The sequence below is a fragment of the Penicillium coprophilum genome (assembly GCF_028826855.1).
Source record: "Penicillium coprophilum strain IBT 35676 chromosome Unknown utg000005l_segment0_segment0, whole genome shotgun sequence".
Classification (NCBI taxonomy): Eukaryota; Fungi; Ascomycota; class Eurotiomycetes; order Eurotiales; family Aspergillaceae; genus Penicillium; species Penicillium coprophilum.
The window spans coordinates 2,098,200-2,115,814 of NW_026622724.1; the positions used below are offsets into that span (position 1 = coordinate 2,098,200).

At 47.0% G+C, this 17,615-nt stretch overlaps 5 protein-coding genes across 5 annotated transcripts; 3 read left to right on the forward strand and 2 right to left on the reverse strand.

Annotated features, from left to right (window-relative positions):
* Positions 1-364: 364 nt before the first annotated feature.
* Positions 365-2,212, forward strand: N7500_008384 (uncharacterized protein; the record flags this gene model as incomplete). The annotated part of the gene is made up of 1 exon (XM_056679528.1): positions 365-2,212. The coding sequence occupies one exon, from the start codon at positions 365-367 to the stop codon at positions 2,210-2,212; it is 1,848 nt and encodes a 615-aa protein (XP_056529900.1).
* A 30-nt stretch (positions 2,213-2,242) lies between these two features.
* N7500_008385 (uncharacterized protein) lies at positions 2,243-3,185 on the forward strand (the record flags this gene model as incomplete). The annotated part of the gene is made up of 3 exons (XM_056679529.1): positions 2,243-2,289; positions 2,356-2,469; positions 2,543-3,185. 3 exons carry the CDS (start codon positions 2,243-2,245, stop codon positions 3,183-3,185), a joined length of 804 nt encoding a protein of 267 aa, XP_056529901.1.
* Positions 3,186-3,745: 560 nt separating this feature from the next.
* On the reverse strand, positions 3,746-4,274 carry N7500_008386 (uncharacterized protein; the record flags this gene model as incomplete). Its single annotated transcript, XM_056679530.1, is given in 3 exon segments — positions 3,746-3,855; positions 3,878-4,211; positions 4,230-4,274. The coding sequence occupies 3 exon segments, from the start codon at positions 4,272-4,274 to the stop codon at positions 3,746-3,748; spliced, it is 489 nt and encodes a 162-aa protein (XP_056529902.1).
* Positions 4,275-5,141: 867 nt separating this feature from the next.
* Positions 5,142-5,687, reverse strand: N7500_008387 (uncharacterized protein; the record flags this gene model as incomplete). The annotated part of the gene is made up of 1 exon (XM_056679531.1): positions 5,142-5,687. One exon carries the CDS (start codon positions 5,685-5,687, stop codon positions 5,142-5,144), a length of 546 nt encoding a protein of 181 aa, XP_056529903.1.
* A 7,117-nt stretch (positions 5,688-12,804) lies between these two features.
* On the forward strand, positions 12,805-15,203 carry N7500_008388 (putative nuclear localization protein; the record flags this gene model as incomplete). Its single annotated transcript, XM_056679532.1, has 4 exons — positions 12,805-12,868; positions 13,051-13,164; positions 13,302-13,505; positions 13,543-15,203. 4 exons carry the CDS (start codon positions 12,805-12,807, stop codon positions 15,201-15,203), a joined length of 2,043 nt encoding a protein of 680 aa, XP_056529904.1.
* Between the last annotated feature and the right edge of the window lie 2,412 nt (positions 15,204-17,615).

The following is a 17,615-nucleotide window of genomic DNA, read 5'->3' on the forward strand; positions in this document are numbered from 1 at the left end:
GCAGTATCAGAAGAAGTCGATATCGATTGATATGAGCGGGTAATTTTATGGTAGTAAGTACGCACTATTGCGGGGGTTAAGACTACACTAGCCTTTTTGCAGAATACAGAACTCTTCATTGGCGCAAAAATATCTGTTCATTATAGATTAAATTCATGCAGCTTGGCTCTCACGAGGCAACGCTACGGAGTAAAAGTGTGGGGTGAATCAGCAACCGGTTAATAGCTCCGATGCCATTGTACCCTCTTCAGAGACTTGATATTTAACCGGTAGCATTAGCTGTATTATCTCTTACTCATATTCTCTGGCATACTGTTTCGTATTTTTAGCTCAAGGATAAGAGTGTGCCTCAGCTAGCAGTATAATGAAACTTGATTCAGGATTCTTCGTCGTCTTTTTGGGCGCTGTACAAGCCTATGAGGATACACTTGGTCTGGTGAATGGCTATACTTCTTTATCCACAGCCAACTTTGATATCAAGTTAGTCAAAGATTCACAACTCCTCGCCTCTCTCAAGCCGACAGGAGACTCTTTCGATTTCCTACCTTTTGATGATCTCGCATACCGAGCGGCAAACGGCCAATATCATAATGGGGACATTGCATATCGTTATCGGCTGTCGGGTTCAACAAAGTGGATTGCAGGCGACTCGGCAAAAGCAAGAAAATCGTTGAAAAGTGTTGAATCCGATGCCCTTGCCGCCGCTGACATGATGCAAACCCTACCAACCTCTCCTATCCATATCCTTCGGGAGTGGATTGACGTGGACGGTGATCTCGGGCTGACCTTTACTCTGACCAACAAGGGAAAACAAACATTGGAAATTGGCAGCCTGGGCTTCCCGATTGAGTTCAACAGCATCTTCTCCAACCGCACAGCTGAAGATATGGTGGCCAAGTGCTCGCTCATAGATCCATATATTGGGATGGATGCTGGGTATCTTCAGGTGACTCCCACATCTGGGACTGGGGCATCGTTGATCCTTACCCCGTTGCTCAACACAAGCACTCCACTGGAAGCGTGGCGAAACCTTGACGAGCCCAGCACCGAGCCTCTTTACTACGGCAGCCAAACATTTGAGGGATTCTACGAATGGCAGACTCACACCAAAGCCTATGCTGAGAATGAGTGGTCAAGTGTCACCCCGTGGAACGAGCCTAGCTCTTGGATAATGAAGCCAAGTGAATCAGTGACCTACGGATTGCGTTTCACGGTTGTCAAGGATGGTGTGCGTGGTATACAGGATGCACTCAAAGCCACCAACACGCCTGTCACTCTGGGCATACCGGGATATGTGGTGCCAGTCGATCTCACAGCTCAGCTTTACGTCTTTGACTCTCAGATATCCAAGATCGTGTCCGAAGATAACTCTTTCAAGATAACCCAAGGTGCAAATGGCATTCTATCCCTCACTCCAACTGGCTTGGCTTGGGGTCGGACCAGAGTAACCATCACTTACGAAGACGGCAAGGTCCAAACGATACACTACTTCATCACGGACTCGGCACCTGCAGCAATCAGCAAATTGGGCGAGTTTACTACCACATCGATGTGGTTCAATGACACACGCGATCCCTTCCACCGAGCTCCATCCGTCATGACCTGGGACCACTCAACTCAAACCCAAGTGCTCCAGGAACCCCGAGTCTGGATGGCCGGATTAAGCGACGAAGGCGGCGTGACCTACTTGGCTAGTGTAATGAAGCAATATGGCTTAGCAGATGCAACAGAAGTATCAAAGCTCGAACAATTTGCATCCGACGTTCTGTCTAAGACTATCCAAAATGCAGACTTCACCGTTCGCAAGAGTCTCTTCTTTTACGACCCTGCTCAAATTCCCGGATACAACTACGATCAGTCTCTCGACTGGGGTAACTGGTGGTCGTGGAACAAAGATGCTTCCTGTGCTACAGACCGTGCCTACGACTATATTCATGTGATCGGGGCATACTGGGCGTCGTATCGTGCAGGTCGAGATAACGAGGCCCTTCTGAAAACGCACACTTGGCAGTGGTATCTCAGCCAGGCATACAATACCACAGTGACCTGTTTTGCTACAGACTTGCGGGGGGATGGACTTTTGGGGTACTCGCGTCTCGGACTCATGGGTGAGATTGTCATTGGTGAGCTTCTATCGGATTTGAAGCGTGAACATTGGACTGTCGAGGCGGCCTCTGTGGAGGCTGCTATGAAGCTTCGCGCCGAGGCTTGAGATACGCAGGATGTCCCTTTTGGCAGTGAGATGGCCTGGGACTCTACTGGGCAAGAGGGAATATACTACTGGAGCAAGTGTGTTTTTGCTCTTTGGAGTTCTCTTTTGGCAGTGATTTTTGATTCGTTAACATTTCTACTTAGTTATTTCAAATTGGCCAACACAGCAACAAAAACGATCAACAGTATCCTGGGATATATGCCCACAGTACCGCATTGGGGATGGAATGGAAATGCCCAGCGATATTGGGACTTTATGTAAGAGTCCGCTCAGTATTTTGCAATTGAGCTAACCCTCCTAACTTGTTTCCTTCACTGACCTCTCATCCAGATATGGCGGTAAACTACAGCGCATCGAACGCATGATCCATCACTACGGATCAAGTCTTAATGCACTACCACTGCTATCTCAGTTTCGCCAGAATCCAACAGACACCTATCTCCTCCGAGTTGGCTACGGCGGAATGACAGGACCACTATCTAATATCCGACAGGATGGCTCAATGTACAATGCTTTCCATTCCTTCCCTGACACCCTGCAAGGCGACGATTATTCAGGTGACTACGGTCCAAGCTTCCTCGGTATGATGCTTACATCTGCTGTCTACGTCGTCAATGACCCAGATGTCGGGCTTGTTGCATTTGGTGGCAATATTGCTACAAATGGAAACACGGTTACGGTGCAGCCCCGAGATGCTGTGCGCCGTCGTGTGTATATTGCCCAAATGGGAATATACGTCACGATCAGCGCTGGATTGATAGAGGAGGCTTCATTTGATGTCTCCCTACCAACAACTCTTCAATTACGTATTGTTCCTGGCTCCTCCGCGGTTTCTTCTGTTATTGTTTGGGTTGAGACTCCAGGCACGGAGAATGATTATGCTGTGACTGGGGGTCAATTGCAGCGTACAAGAGGAGGCTGGAGTGTCAAATTCGCCTCTGGGGAAACTAATGTTGTAGTTTCTAAATTGTGATTCATGGTGAACCCAGATGCAGATGTTTAATATTTTGTCATTCATCACTCTGTACACGGTGTATCTGGATATGATGGAGGGAATACAGTACTCCGTAATGTCAAATGCACTATTTACCTGCGAGATTTGATCCATTGGGATGGCTATACCTTCATGCTGCATCTGAAAATGGAGCTCATGCAGACTTGACCGATCGAGGTGCATGCACCCTTGCATAATCAACGGTCACCTGCTTGGTTATCATCTACATCCCGAATTGCTCCTAGGAATTGGCACTGCGTTTGAGGTCGTCGTTCACCGAGGGAGTGCATCGCTGCAAGGGAAGCGCAGGTTCCGGCTGTGCTAGAGGTATTTGGTCGTGTACATCCTCACGACGATTATGGTACTGTCTTTGAAGAAGAACACAAAGGCAGGAGTTCAATTATATCCGGTTATGGTATGAAGAGGATGACATAAGAGGGACAGGTGTCAAGCGGAGGCCAGAAGATCTGATGAAGATCCTACAATAGAATCCGTTATGTTAGTTACAGTAGAGAAACAATAAACAGATGAGCCGAGCACTACTGGGTCCTGGGGGCACCCTTTGTGATTAGCAAGATCAACGCGACAAGGCCCTTACCCTCGATGACATCTGCGCCCTTATCAAACCTCATATCCATGATCGGCCAGACTAGACCCATTGTCTTACCCACCTCCCACGAGACGGCTAGCCGGGGTATCAAGCAAGCCAGCATCATCCATAACATCATCGAGCTCTATCAGGCAGCTGGGGAACTCCGTGCTAGCGTGCCCACTCGGGACGGGTGATCCCGGTCGACGAATTCCTCGCGCCGAGAGTTCACCGTCTGAATACTTGGCACGGGGAATGGATGGGGATGCCAACCAATCGGGCGGATCCGCTGGTCGAACGGGCGTGCGCGATAGATTTGCAGGCGTGGAGAGCTTGTGGACTCCCACGACTCCAGGGATGTGTTCTTCGGGCCGAGCAGTGGCCAGTGTTCTGGAGATGAGTGACGTCTTCAAGCACTATGATGTACGATGTACGATGTCGGAGGTACTTTGTATGCTGTGCTGTGTGACAGTTGACATGGTAACTGCTTCTCTCGCCTTTGGCTTTCTTGTTTTCATGTTCTTGCTACAACTCAATTGTAGTCAAGATTGATAGATACGTTTTGGATTATCATAGCGACGTCAGGCCATGCAGACTGACAGTTTGATAGAGATCAATTGGCGGGTCCAAAGCCAAGATAGCCCCATATACCATGGCAGTAATGGGAGCATGTAGCAAAACTGGGATGTCATTTTGGGATTGGTATCTTTGTAAAGTGGGCTGAACAGGGCTCCCTATAAGGATGTGACATGACTATGATGAAAACCTGACCCGATCGGCGGGTGATTCGCCACTTTCTTTTCGACTTTCCACCAAACAGAATTGATCATCTTGATTTTCTTTGGTTTCCACGAGGCTCAGGGTTCCACACCCCCATTCTCGGGTTTGAACCTGCGTTAGTTCGGCATTAATAGACTATTTCGTAGATCGTCATTCCATTTCCGGGCATCATGTGACCATCCGGGTTACGCGGCAGGTGAGTCACTTCGCTTGACCTTCCAGCTTGGGAAATTCCAAGAATAGAGTAATGTGGGGAGTTTGGGGAAACATTCAGAAAAACCGCCGAACATTTTTGAATAGGGCATATAGATTGATCATATAGGTTCAGAGTATCATTCAGATTTAGCTATATTATGGTATAATCGAGAAAACGAGGATTGCCCAGCAAAAAAAAAAAAATGTGATTGGTATTATAAACGACATAGTGTCAGAGTAAAGTTATATACATGGATTCATTTTGTGTCATTAGGGTCATCAAGTCGTGATATCGTGGAGTCGGTTGTGAAGAATCAGGAAGAAAAGTAGTCGGCAGTCGAGAGTGTAGGAGAGAATATTGAGCGGCAATGTCAACCCGCCATTGTGGAAACCATGCAAGATCCCCCTGTCCATAGGTGTTTGGAGGTCGCCTCAAGACAATTGCGACCCTTTCCCAAAAAACCATGCTCGGAGTTTTCAGGGGATGGTGGTGATGCTGGAGGAGCCGCAGCAGCGACAGGCTCTGATTTTGATTTGTATGATATTTGTTCGGCGACTTCGGCTGGAGTCTCATTTGAAGGGGCTCTGTTCTTGAGAACAGGCAATTCTTTTTCGATTTCATCCACATCGTCTTCCTCGTCGGTATCTTCGAATTCAAATGAACTGATGCGAGACTTCATGTCATTCTCGGTCCAAGTGACGGAACCGCAGTGCAGGCGGAAGTGAGCCACGCAGCGGCGGAGGTCGGGGTCGGGTGCGGTGGCTTCACGAGCAAGTTTCTCCTTTGAGATATGCGTGAGCTTGTAGGGAAGGGCATTTCGGTTTGCCATGGGGGGCCAGCGTTTATTTTGAACAATTGGCACGGAGGCTGTTGGCTTCGGGGTCTTGGGAGCTTTTTCTGTAGTGCTGGCGTTCATGTTTAAATCATAGAACTTGAGAGAAGTATAATCCGTTTAGAGAGTTGTAAAGTGTTGGGGGGTTTCAAAGCAGAAAGGGTTGAAAAGGTGGGAAAGGGTAGCGAGTCTTATACCCCGAAGAATGGGGGAACCTGGTCCAAGCGTCTGGCTTGCCGTGTCACCAGACGAAACCGGTTCCAGGCCTAGACGATTTTCTGATGTATATATAACGAGATCCCTTCCCTTCAACTTGTTCACACTTATTAAACTTCATAAACTTCATAAACTTCCCATACTAATTCTTCCGATTTGTTCAATCAATCTCAGTTCCAATGGGTTAGCAAGAAGGCAAAAAAGGGATTGCCGGTGTAGCGCCTAGACAAAAGTGGCCCCAGTTTTCTTGATCATTTGATGCTTCGAAAATTTTTCGGTGGAGACCCTTCTGCGGAGCTTATCTTGCTTATTCGCCCTAAACAAAAGATGAAAATGGACAGAAAAAGAGAAAAACGGGGGAAAAAAAGGAAAAAAATAGAAACGTTGCACGGGAAATCTCACGATCCCCACGGATTACTTTCCTAGGAAGTCCGAACCCCCTCATCCTTCACGTTTCCGGCTTCGGGCTTACGTTGTATGTTGTATATGCCAACCATCACTTTCTTGTCTTTCTCTCTCAATCTGTAGATAGATTTGAGATCATTTCGACATCATAGAAACACTGATTTCCCAGGTTCCAAATTTCCTTGAAGATTGGCAATCGCATTGTTCGGTGACTCAGCAACTCCTAACCCTAACCCTGGGTAAAACGCTGCTTTCATCCCCCAACAGCCAACCATAAGACTCTCACCCCATATTACTCAATACATGTGCCCCGAGCACCTGATCCCGTGGGCATAATATGCTGGAGAAGAATATTCGCACACCGACAAGTCCAAGCATTCCACAGAATTATTGCCCCTCCTGACGATCTTTGGGGTCCTTCGACGGCTCTCCCTAATCGTCTGGTTATACCCATGCAACGGGCCTAATCCTTCCCCCGCTAGAAACCTACGGCTCCATCCACACCAAGCAAAATCAACGTCTTGGCAAAATGGTGTATTTACTCCGAATTGAACGGAAATTTATACTGCCGATACTTCCGATTTCAGAACGGCCCCGAATCAAAGAGGATGCCAAGTATGAGACAAGACCCTGCAACGGAGTTCTCTCCGACCTCTGAAAGCACATGACCAACATGAAGCAAATACCAGTCCAGAGTCCAATATAGACAATAAACTTGCAGATGCAATACCGTTGATAGCGAAACAAGACAAAATAAGATGGATCTACTGCAGACACCCCACTAATTCCAACTTGAAGCTATTACAGCCAAGCCCCAAAAATCAAAAGTCTAGAATCTCCCATAAAGGGCTGGGCGCTTGGAAATCAGGTTCTGTATCCGCTAGCACACGGTGGTGAGACCCACAATCCTTCTAGCGCCAGCGCCTCGAACTAGTTCGCCCGGTCTAATTCAGTCGACGATGCACCTCCAAATGACTTGCTACGGTCGCGGCCACGGAGTAGAGGGTTTCATGTCTGTAGATCGTATGTGTACCGCGTACCCCGTACGGAGTACAAACAGCACATGCCTATCAGAAAACATACGACAAGAAGCAGAAAACCACATTCGAGTCGGACCAAACATCAGTCACCCATGCGAAAACGCAGCCGTTAACCACGGTTCCCTACGGACCAAGTCCGGTGAGTTTGGCAGTATGATCTACTCTATGGCATGGTATCCAGACCCCGCACCCTCCGCGCTCGGTTCACAATGTGATTATTGTGTTCTGGATATAAAGTCCGCGTCCTTACGGAGCACTTGGGAACATACTCGTCTCAGAAGTCGTTTGCTTCATGCTGATGTAGATGGATGAGGCGGCTCTACTTGGGTCCCGGCCGTTCTATGGGAATTTTTCTCACAGCATAAGCCGCCACCCTGCTATAGCCGCCCTCCCAAACCTCGAATGAATCTTTTTTTTTTCGGTCTGTGTGCTATTTTCGGCATATTCAGCACTCTTATTGCAGACAAGTATTAGATTATCGTCGACGTAACATCTCGAGATAGGGTTTTTTGTTTTATCCTACCGTGGTTCAGATCCGGCCCGGTCGTCCTACCGGCATCTCTCCACACTGAGGCTCTCTCCTTCCTTTTTGTAACACGTTTCCTTGAACGTGGAAGGTAGGTTTGGGGTGGACTGCTATTCTATGGACCTTAACAATGACATTGACCCTCTACCAGGGATTTGCAGGTCTCTAACTTGGTCTCTCTCTCTTCAGTTCTTGTTCAGGCGTAATGGATATTCTCGATCGACCCTCTTGCTGAGACGGCTGGGGCGGCTTAATAATCAAAGAATCTATTCCTTGCATTCATAACATCTTGATCTGTTCATTTCTCGAACCATCTTTCTTGTAGCATAGGATTATTTCTCATCGGGACTTGATTTGACCACCAAGATCGACATATATGTGGATTTACTCTGAAATATATGTTGCCCCTGAGTGCTGTACGGCATTGATATCCGATAGATTTCTGCTCGGAACACAAATTGCACATTTGATAATACAAAGACAGTCAAAATGTATATGGTAAATTTTGAAAAGGACATTTACGATGTACACACAAATTTCTATCAGCCTAATCGTGCAATTTGTCCTTTCCAATCTGCGTGCCCAGCGGGTAGAAACTACTGCAAAACACCGAATGGGTCTTCCAAAAACCCCTCTTCTAGGATGAACGGATTTAACACCCTGCAGATCTTACTCGATCCCTGGTCACGAGCTCTCTACCTCGGGCACTTCCGGCCTCTGCTGTTACTGCAGCCCGAAACGAATCTGATTCACGCTAATGCACGCATACGAGAGAATTTGCTCATCAATATCTTAGAACGGTCTCATTCCCGGGTATCTGGCATATGGCCTGCAACTAAGCTAGCTGCTGGGCTTGTTAGGATTTCTGAACCATGCAGCAGAAACCGCCGTCAGATATTGCTATAAGCGCCGTTGGATTAAATCCTCTTCACAGTAGTAGATCGGACATCAACCCCAACAAATCAATGAGCGCAGCCTCTAGAGGTTACATAGTATCTTCAGACTTCTTTGTTACATCCGAGGAATGAGAGAGAACGCCACTAGAAGAACTTTGCCGAATTTCGGTATTTGGGTCAAGCTCACACTACATTGTAGATCTGCGTGCCATAATACGCAATATGATTCAAGCAGCTCTGTAGATCCTCGTGTACATCTGTGGTTGCCTGACTCGGTCACATCCACATCCGCGAGTCATGTCGGCATAGATCAACAATCAGACTGTTCCGGATTCTTTCAAAGATTTTATTTTTCTGGGTAATACATTTAAAGCCAGGACGCAACAGCTTGAGATGTGAATCTGCACAACGCGTGGCTCCCGATGCGCAACTCTCAAAGCAACATCAAGCATGCTCGTCGTATCAAATAATAGGATACTGTGACTCTCGGCTTTTGCCTTGCTTGTGCCGCATGAGTAGGCATATAGCTTACCCGTGCTTTTGATACCGGCATATGTCTGTCTTTTCTATGCAAATCATGACTCGTGTAGTTCCCGGAAATACTACTATCCAAAGGACGATGGGATATTGAGACATGGTACGTCTGCAACCCCAACCCATCGGCGGAAGCAAGCCGCCTCTAGAAATCCACATCATTGGTTCCCAAAGGCATCATGCTAGCCCTTCTTTGAGATTATATTCTATCCTAGCTCTTGCTCGGTGTCATGGTTCCCCTTTGCTGCCGATAGTGGAGACAAAGTTGGTTCCGATGTTGCATCAGGGGAGAAACATCCTAAACTCTCGTCCAGAAATGTAGTCAAAAAGCAAATAGACAAGAGGTGTGATTGGACATGTCGATTCTAACATTTTTGGTACTTTACTGCGCCGACGAATGATGTTCAGTTTGTATTTGCGTTAATATACTAGCCCCGCATGTATTCAATATGTGTAAGTCTCCAGGAATGTAGGGATGGGACTGGCGGGGTATGTTCTAGGCATCAACGACATAGCTTGGATTTGACCAGGAGGTGGCGGTACAGCGATCGTCATCAATTGTCTTTGAACGTATGCTATTGACCGCCCGGTGCTATTTAATGAGAATGATCGGGATATATTTTCAGATGTACTTATTTGTCTAAAAGCAAGCACATAAACCAATAGATCTGCGTAACAAAGAACAGAAAGGCCACTCGGCGCAAGTCGATGGTTCGTGAAGTTATGACCAGTCCGTTGTTTAAGGTGGTAATTAAGAAAGCATGTTGCATCCGGGATATAGATCGACTTGGCGGGTTGACTCAAGGACCCATGCGGATCATGCAAGGTCTAAATTGAACGTGCACGATGGAGAGATTCAGTCTTTCCCTATCTGGAGCTACTAGGTCACCTTGTGCTCTGTGAAGCTAGCACAAATCCTCTCATTCGTGTGACTGGAAACAATGGTCGGCGCCGAGCGTGGAAAACGGCAGCTCTGCAAGGCCGGACTGCTGTGAGACCTGGGACGGCGCGTATAAGATATCTGGGCTTTTTCCATTTCGAATCTTGTACGTTTGCGATATACTTCATAGTGTAGTCTGACTGTCGCGGCGGGCGTTATTGTGTGACGATGCTACATCTTGCTCTACCTCGTACAGCCGTCGATGGACGGTGCGGTTCCCGAGTATATGAGCGAAAGCTAACTCCAATCTGAGTGATGTTGATTTGGTTGATATTGTTACTCGGAACAGTACTCTATAGCGTGTTCACGATCTACGATTTACGATTTAGAACTTGCGCTGATTGGAGAATCGAGGGATCTTGGTGTATTTACTCGCGCATGGGCCGTTGATCGACTACCTAGTCCGTAGCTCCTGCTCAAATGACCCTCATAGCCCCGTCTATAGCGTCTTATGGGGGTCATCCGCTCGTTGTTTGACGAATCAAAGGTCTGATCCAGGCTTGGACTAACACCTGGTCTGAGAAAGCACTGATCCCTAACACGAGGCTGCTCATTTATATTACCAACACGACCGTTAGATCCCAGTTGTAATCCATAGCTTAAGACTTTCAAAGTCCTTTCTGACTCATTATATTGCGAGTGTATTCCATCTTCTCCAATACCATGAGCAACTATATCCTCTGAGTGATACTCGAATCAAACGTCTCTAATTTGAACTAACTCATCCCTTACACCGGACACGGCCCTGTCCATCTTCATCCATGAAGCACTAGGTCTAAGTATTCTCTAGCTCATTTTTGGCTGACAAGATGGGGTCTGAGCACACTTGTTTCTCTCTCTGTCTCGTTTCTTTATCTTTTTTTTAATGGCTCCTCATTATCGCTTTCTCCGGAGGATTACCGCCTGGCTTGTTGAATATCGGCATAAAAAAGAACTACCTCTTCAGTGTAGATGACTAGGATGGTTTGATTATCATGTGGCTTACTTTCCATACCTTCTAGTTCGTGCTTGACCCGAGATAATCCGATCGCGCATATTAGTTTCTTCGGATTGGACCTTCAGCTCCTGCATCCACTAATTGGCAGCGAGAAACATGCACATATTCAGGCATTATCAATGATTTTGTCTCTCTCCTAGGGAGCCAATCTTCTTGAGCTTTGTCAGAGAATGACTCTTCGTTTCCACGTCTTGCTCCTTTCGTCTATAATTTTGGACCCCGGCAGTTGTTTAAGACATCTCAAGTTACACAATACATGATCCAGACTAAATGGGCGTAATTCTAGCTCTATTCGGGGTCTATCACAGCGCCTAGACTCCGCCCCATGTTGTGATGGACTTTGACTCGAAATCGGAATAGGAAAAAGGGCCTTCAGGTACACCTAAATAGAGTTGTTGGTCTTTTTATATACTCGCCCCGTAGTTTATACTTAGACTATTGATCTCCAGTAATAAACAAAATGTGAGAAACAGGATATATGAATACAATACCAATACCTTAGATGTGATTGACCCTGTGATTGGCTCGAACCCTGAGTACTCCGTCTGTACCTATTTAGGAATTTCAAACCAACAGAGCGTTGTACCCTCTTGTGCTACCGTTGCACCTTGTCTTTTTTTTTATAAATATTTTTGATTGATTTATTCTTTTCCTCTATTTTTCCCCTTCCTGCAGTCTCGACGCTGCCTAAATGACGCAGGGTCCTTTTCCATGTTTCTCAACCCATATCGAGTATTCGATCGCTGTGCCACCTCGGAAACTCGTTGGATTACGTGGGAAAGAAAGCTCAAAAGAAAGCAAAAGCATCATTTTTCTAGGCTCACAAAATATACCGCAGTTGAATGCCACCATTCATGATCTCATTTGCTTCCTATCGACCTTGTTGGTATATTGGCGCCGTACCCGCGACGCCCAGATCACAAAACGATCACCATTCCCTCCGACTCCAGCCAGATCTGTTCTTTTTTTTTTTTGGTCAATAATCGATCTATTGCGAAAAGTACCAATCTTCCATTTTGATATTTCACCTGGGAGAGTGTATTACTTGTTTCGGCTCCAACACGACTTGGCCTAGCCTTTACAAAAGCCAAAGTATCTTCAGCCTGCAGGAATTAGCCTATTCTGTGTCTGATTCGGCGCCACTTTCTTAGCAGCAGACTTGTGAGTCTTAATTGTTTCTGCTCGTGACCAATCACGAGACAACCGTTCCCTCTTTTTTTCTTTTTTTCCCATCTCCCTGTCCCTTGCACTTGAATTCTCCCCAATAGAGATACAATTGAGAGACATCAAAACCTTGATTTGCGCAAGATTATCTCACAGGTCAACGAGTTGATGCTAACTAGTGAGCTAGCTTGTTGCAGAACACCTGAACCCTCAGGCTGCAATCTTCACCGCCTCGACTTCCCCTCTCAAACCAAAGTTCATCCGAGATCCTACCTAAAAGGCCCCAAGCTCCTAAAGACTTGACCGAAATTTACTTCAAGAGGTTTGAAAGTCTTGCATGAGCATATTTTGCTCTCTGGCACTACTTTCGGTCCCTTCACCTCGGGTATCTTGCGCGTCTACTTGACGCGCCATCTTGCGACGGCCGCTTTACCGTCCGAACTTTGATCCGCTATGTATGGCACATCTCACTCTTTATCTACAATGAATGGCATAGATGGCATTGATGGTTCGGGGACCATCGATCCCGCAAACTTAAGCAATTCCGGTATGTGTCTTATCGCATTTCTTGTTGTCTGGGTCTCGCGCCTTTCATTTCCCATTTCACCCTCAACACAAATTCTCGCGCGCGTCCTGTTTTGGGGCTTGATGGAATAACAAACTACTGCCCATGGCATCATTTTGTGTATGCCTTCCCCATCACTGCTTTCAAACTGATACCCCTCCTAGTGTCTGTTGCCCTGTCAGCACATTCCCATGCAATAGCAAGCCCTCGTGGTGTCAAGCGTAGTCGCACTCCAGATCGCATGGGAAATGGACATGTTGAAAGGGATCAGGATGATGGTACGTGGGCAGCGGGAAGGCATGATTGATGTGTTCCACCCAGGACTGTTCTATATTCCTAGCAGCGCTTGCACTTTACCTAGTCACAGCTTTGGTACTTGATGGTATGGATGCTAACAATGCCTTTTTTTTTTCAGAGGAACAAAGTCGCCGCAAGCGCGGACGTCCCCCAAAGACACCTCGGCCAACTTCCAGTGAACAGCTCATCGGAAACACTTCTCTTCAAACCCCTCAGATGCAAGCACGTTCACTACCACAGGCCAACGCCGGGTCGCCGTCTCTTGCATCACCAGACAGCAAGAACACGCCGACAAAAGCGCTGGTCAAAGCGCTCCCCTACTGTGAGAGATCACACATCAGACCAACTGAATGAAGAAGGCGATGAGTACATCCCTAAAGAGTTCGATGAAGCAGGAGATACCAAGGCAGACCCTATGGGCTATCTGCAGGGTGGCCGTGAGTATAAATGCCGGACATTCCGCGTGCCTCTCCGGGGGAACAAGCTCTTCATGCTTGCGACTGAGTGTGCGAGGGTCTTGAATTACCGTGATTCATATCTTTTGTTCAACAAGAACCGTTCGTTGCATAAAATCATTGCTTCCCAAATCGAGAAAGACGATCTTATCCAGCAAGATATCCTACCATATTCTTATCGATCCCGCCAGATCGCTATCGTCTCCGCCAGATCCATGTTTCGACAGTTCGGAAGCCGGGTGATCGTGAATGGCCGTCGGGTTCGAGACGACTACTGGGAGACCAAGGCTAGGAAGCAAGGCTTCACCGAGGATGATCTCGCGGGTGAGAAACGCCCTGGAGCGGCTAAGGCCCGGGATGGTTCTGTCTCAGAGCCAGCTACAAACCTATTGCCGGCGCTGCCTCATAACGATGTCGTCTACAGTAGTGCCATCGAGCCACTGCCCCATGGGCTCTCGCTGGATACTTCTGACTCTTCTATGTCCCTAACTCAACTTCCCATGATTCATATGTCGACGACTGATGACCCACGACTGCGGGATTACACTATCATGCCTCGTGCACGCCAGGAGATGACCGGGCAACCTTACCACGATCGAACACAAACTAGCTCAGCAGCAGACCTCATCAACCAAGCCCAACACACATCTGATTTCAACAAAATGTTGAGTATTCAGCGCAATTTCCGCCAAAAAGGCCTGGAAGAATTTTACTCCAAGCCCCGTGAGGCCCCAGACTCAGACTCCCAGTCCAATGCTGCTCTTGACTCAGGTTTGTCTGTGTCACAGCCTGTTCAGGTATCACAGATCCCCTCGGCGGGAATGTCAAATCCCGCTCATACGCAGCATATGCTCCCTCAGCAGATTCCTATGCAGCCTAACCCTATGATGGGTGGGCAGCCAAGCTACCCTCAACAGGCTCATCCGCAGTCCGTTGGACAATCTCCCCTAAGAATCCCACCAAATATGCAGCCCAATCTTATGCAGCAGCGATCCAACCCATCTATGGGTGGTGGTATGGGTCAGGCCCCTCCATACGGATATTCACCACAACCGCAGCAGGTTTGGGGACAGCCACCTCCCCAGCCACAGCCGTCCCCGTTGCCCTCGTCAGGCCACCAGGGCGTTGGAATGTCACAGTATGGTCAACAAATGTCTGCAGCTCCGCAACAGAGCCCATCTCCCCTCGGGCATCATCCGCAGCAGCAACATCTACACCAGTCTCCTCGTAACCACCAGCGACAGTCAATACCTCAGATGCCTCAGCAGTATTCCCAGATCCAACAGCACCCTCAAGCGGCGCAGGCCCAAGGTATGCAGGGCATGGGATATCCGGGAGCCAATCCGGCCGGTTATCCAGGCATGGCACGGCCCATGTACACCCCTAACCAGGCTCATGGTGGCCAGCCCTTCATGGGTGGGAACCCGCAACAGCCTGGCCTTGCTATGAACATGGCAGGCAATGGTATGGCTGGGTGGTCTACTGGACCTGGTGCCCAGATGCAGCCTGGACAACCTCAACCGGGCCAGTCTGGCAGTCCCTTGGGAGGTGGGTGGTCATACTAGTTTGAGATGGCTGGCGTTATGTAGATTGGCGTTTGTTTATTAGCTTTTACACATTTATCTGAGGCGTGATTTGTTTTTTCCCCCCCTTTTCTTTAACCACATGGTTTCATTCACACCTGAAATATTCTCCTTTTCTGATATTCCAGTGTTACACTACATTCTTCACTACATCCTATGGCGAAGGATGTTCGTTCAATGTTAATCTGGGCCAACCTTTCTATACCCTTTGTTGAGTTGTACTTAGTCGAGGTACCTGTTTCTTTTCTTTTTTTTTTTTTTTATTATTATTTCATTTATGGTTTCATTACTGGCGTTGGTTCTTGATGCTCGGCGTTCACTCTGCTACTTTGGACAATGTGTTACAGGATTATGAATATGTATGTTTTTGTTTCCTCCATTTTCTTATACATGGTCAATAGAGGGTGAATCGCTGTACACGGTCTAGTTTTCTTGTGCCTTGCCCGAGATGCCCGGTCATCTCTTGGTCGTTGGAAGAAATGTGTGATACTTGTTCACTTGCAATGACCCTATGTATCTGTTTCTTGGTTTTAATCCTGGTTTTCTTGCCTCTGTTCTGTACCAATGCTTCAGGGCTTCGTTCTTGTTGTTTTTACATTGTGTGTCTTTCAACCGACAGTTTCTCTTCCCTGTTTAGTTTCCACTGCTACTCTCTATGCTTCATTTCTTCGGGGAGTTCATTACATGAACGTCATCTTATATTTCTCCCATAAATACATGGTGCTTGCTGGTTTCAAACCGTCGCGGCTTTCATTGTGGTTATGGGGTTGATAGACAGTTTGATGGTTATTCCTTTTGTACAAAAGAATTCCAGATAGTTTTTGCTTTAGTCACGAATTGTTTTCATCCTTCCATCCTTCTTGTGTTAATCATGTCTTTGGTGCCGGTTGTTTTGATATACGTAAGCAGACTAGAATTGTTCTCCTTGTGTTTATTTATTATGGGATAGGGCAAAAAAAAAAAGAAAAAACAAACGTCCCCGGGAAGGCTTGAACTTCCAACCTCCCGATTAACAGTCGGACGCGCTAACCAATTGCGCCACGGAGACCTATTTGATGAAAGGCCTTGTAGTTTTTGTAATCATAATCTAACTTGCTCTTAAATATCCTAACAGTCTTAAATATCACGATATGGTCGTGCATATGATTCATCCTCTCTTAAGCAGTGATTGAATACTTTGAATTCTTTAGAAGCTATATATATTTCTCTATTTTCAAGCGGGACAGGGGTGTTAAATAGGTATGTTTTTGAACTGGCATTATCCATGTGAAGATATATATATGTAATGGCGTTACCGTGTAGCTCATACTTTGTATTACCAGCCCCTACACACACAGCCCCGAAAGAGGAGAGGCAATATACACCACCAGTGGGGGGATAGCAGATTCCCACGCCACAATACAAAAGGGGACCGATGGTCTCAAACGCTACAACCACTCAAACAGCCACCAAGTATAGCACACGCACACCGGAGTCGCACCTATACAATACACCAGTAAATATGTCAATACTCAGCCAAGTAAAACACGAAGGCAGAGCAAGAGCCAACTAATTAGAAGGGTACTTCTAGCATTCTCCCCAGGAGATCAAAAGTGACCTGTCCGAGTACCACTCGACCTGATTTCACGTCTCAAATTATTTTATATGCGATGAATCCGCAAGTTTCAGTCAGATTCCCGACAGTTTTGGCCGAGCCGCAGAGAAAATTTACATGAAATTGAACCGAAAAACAGGCGAAATGCAAATTAAACCTCTTCAACATAGCTCTTACTACTTACGCTGTGGCATCACGTCCCAGTCACACGGATGTAGCTCAAGAACCCACCAAAGGAATAAGCTATGAGACGAATTATCCCATATTCCCCGTGAATGATTCCATCTTTTGGTATTTTGGTATTGTGTGGTGGCCACACTCGTACCCCAGGTGAACAATCGATTGTATACCCGCCCAGATATGGCCAGATGAAGCCGTGCATCGGTGTACCTACCTTCAGTACGCCCCCGCGTTATCGCAGGTCTTCTAGTATCAAGACCAGCGAGAGTATGTAGGTACAGTGATAAATAGACTCCAAAACCTACCGACCTGACGCAACATTGTCATTGATCTAGAATTTGAGCTCTCCCCAACAATCAGGCACGTTAGGGAAGACAAATTCAAGGTTCACCTCGACCTGAGCAACAGAGGGGTGCTGTCCTGGAAGACATTGGAAGGTGGCAGGGAAGAGGGAACGATAAGTATCGATTAAGTAAGTCAACTAAGACTGATATATATCATGTCATGCCCCGAGTAATGTATGAACACCAATTACGCACTCTCGTATGCACAGCCTAACACCAAATCAGTATCGCTGCACCCGGTTGCTGGTGCCCACAAGACCTACCCATGCGACAAAA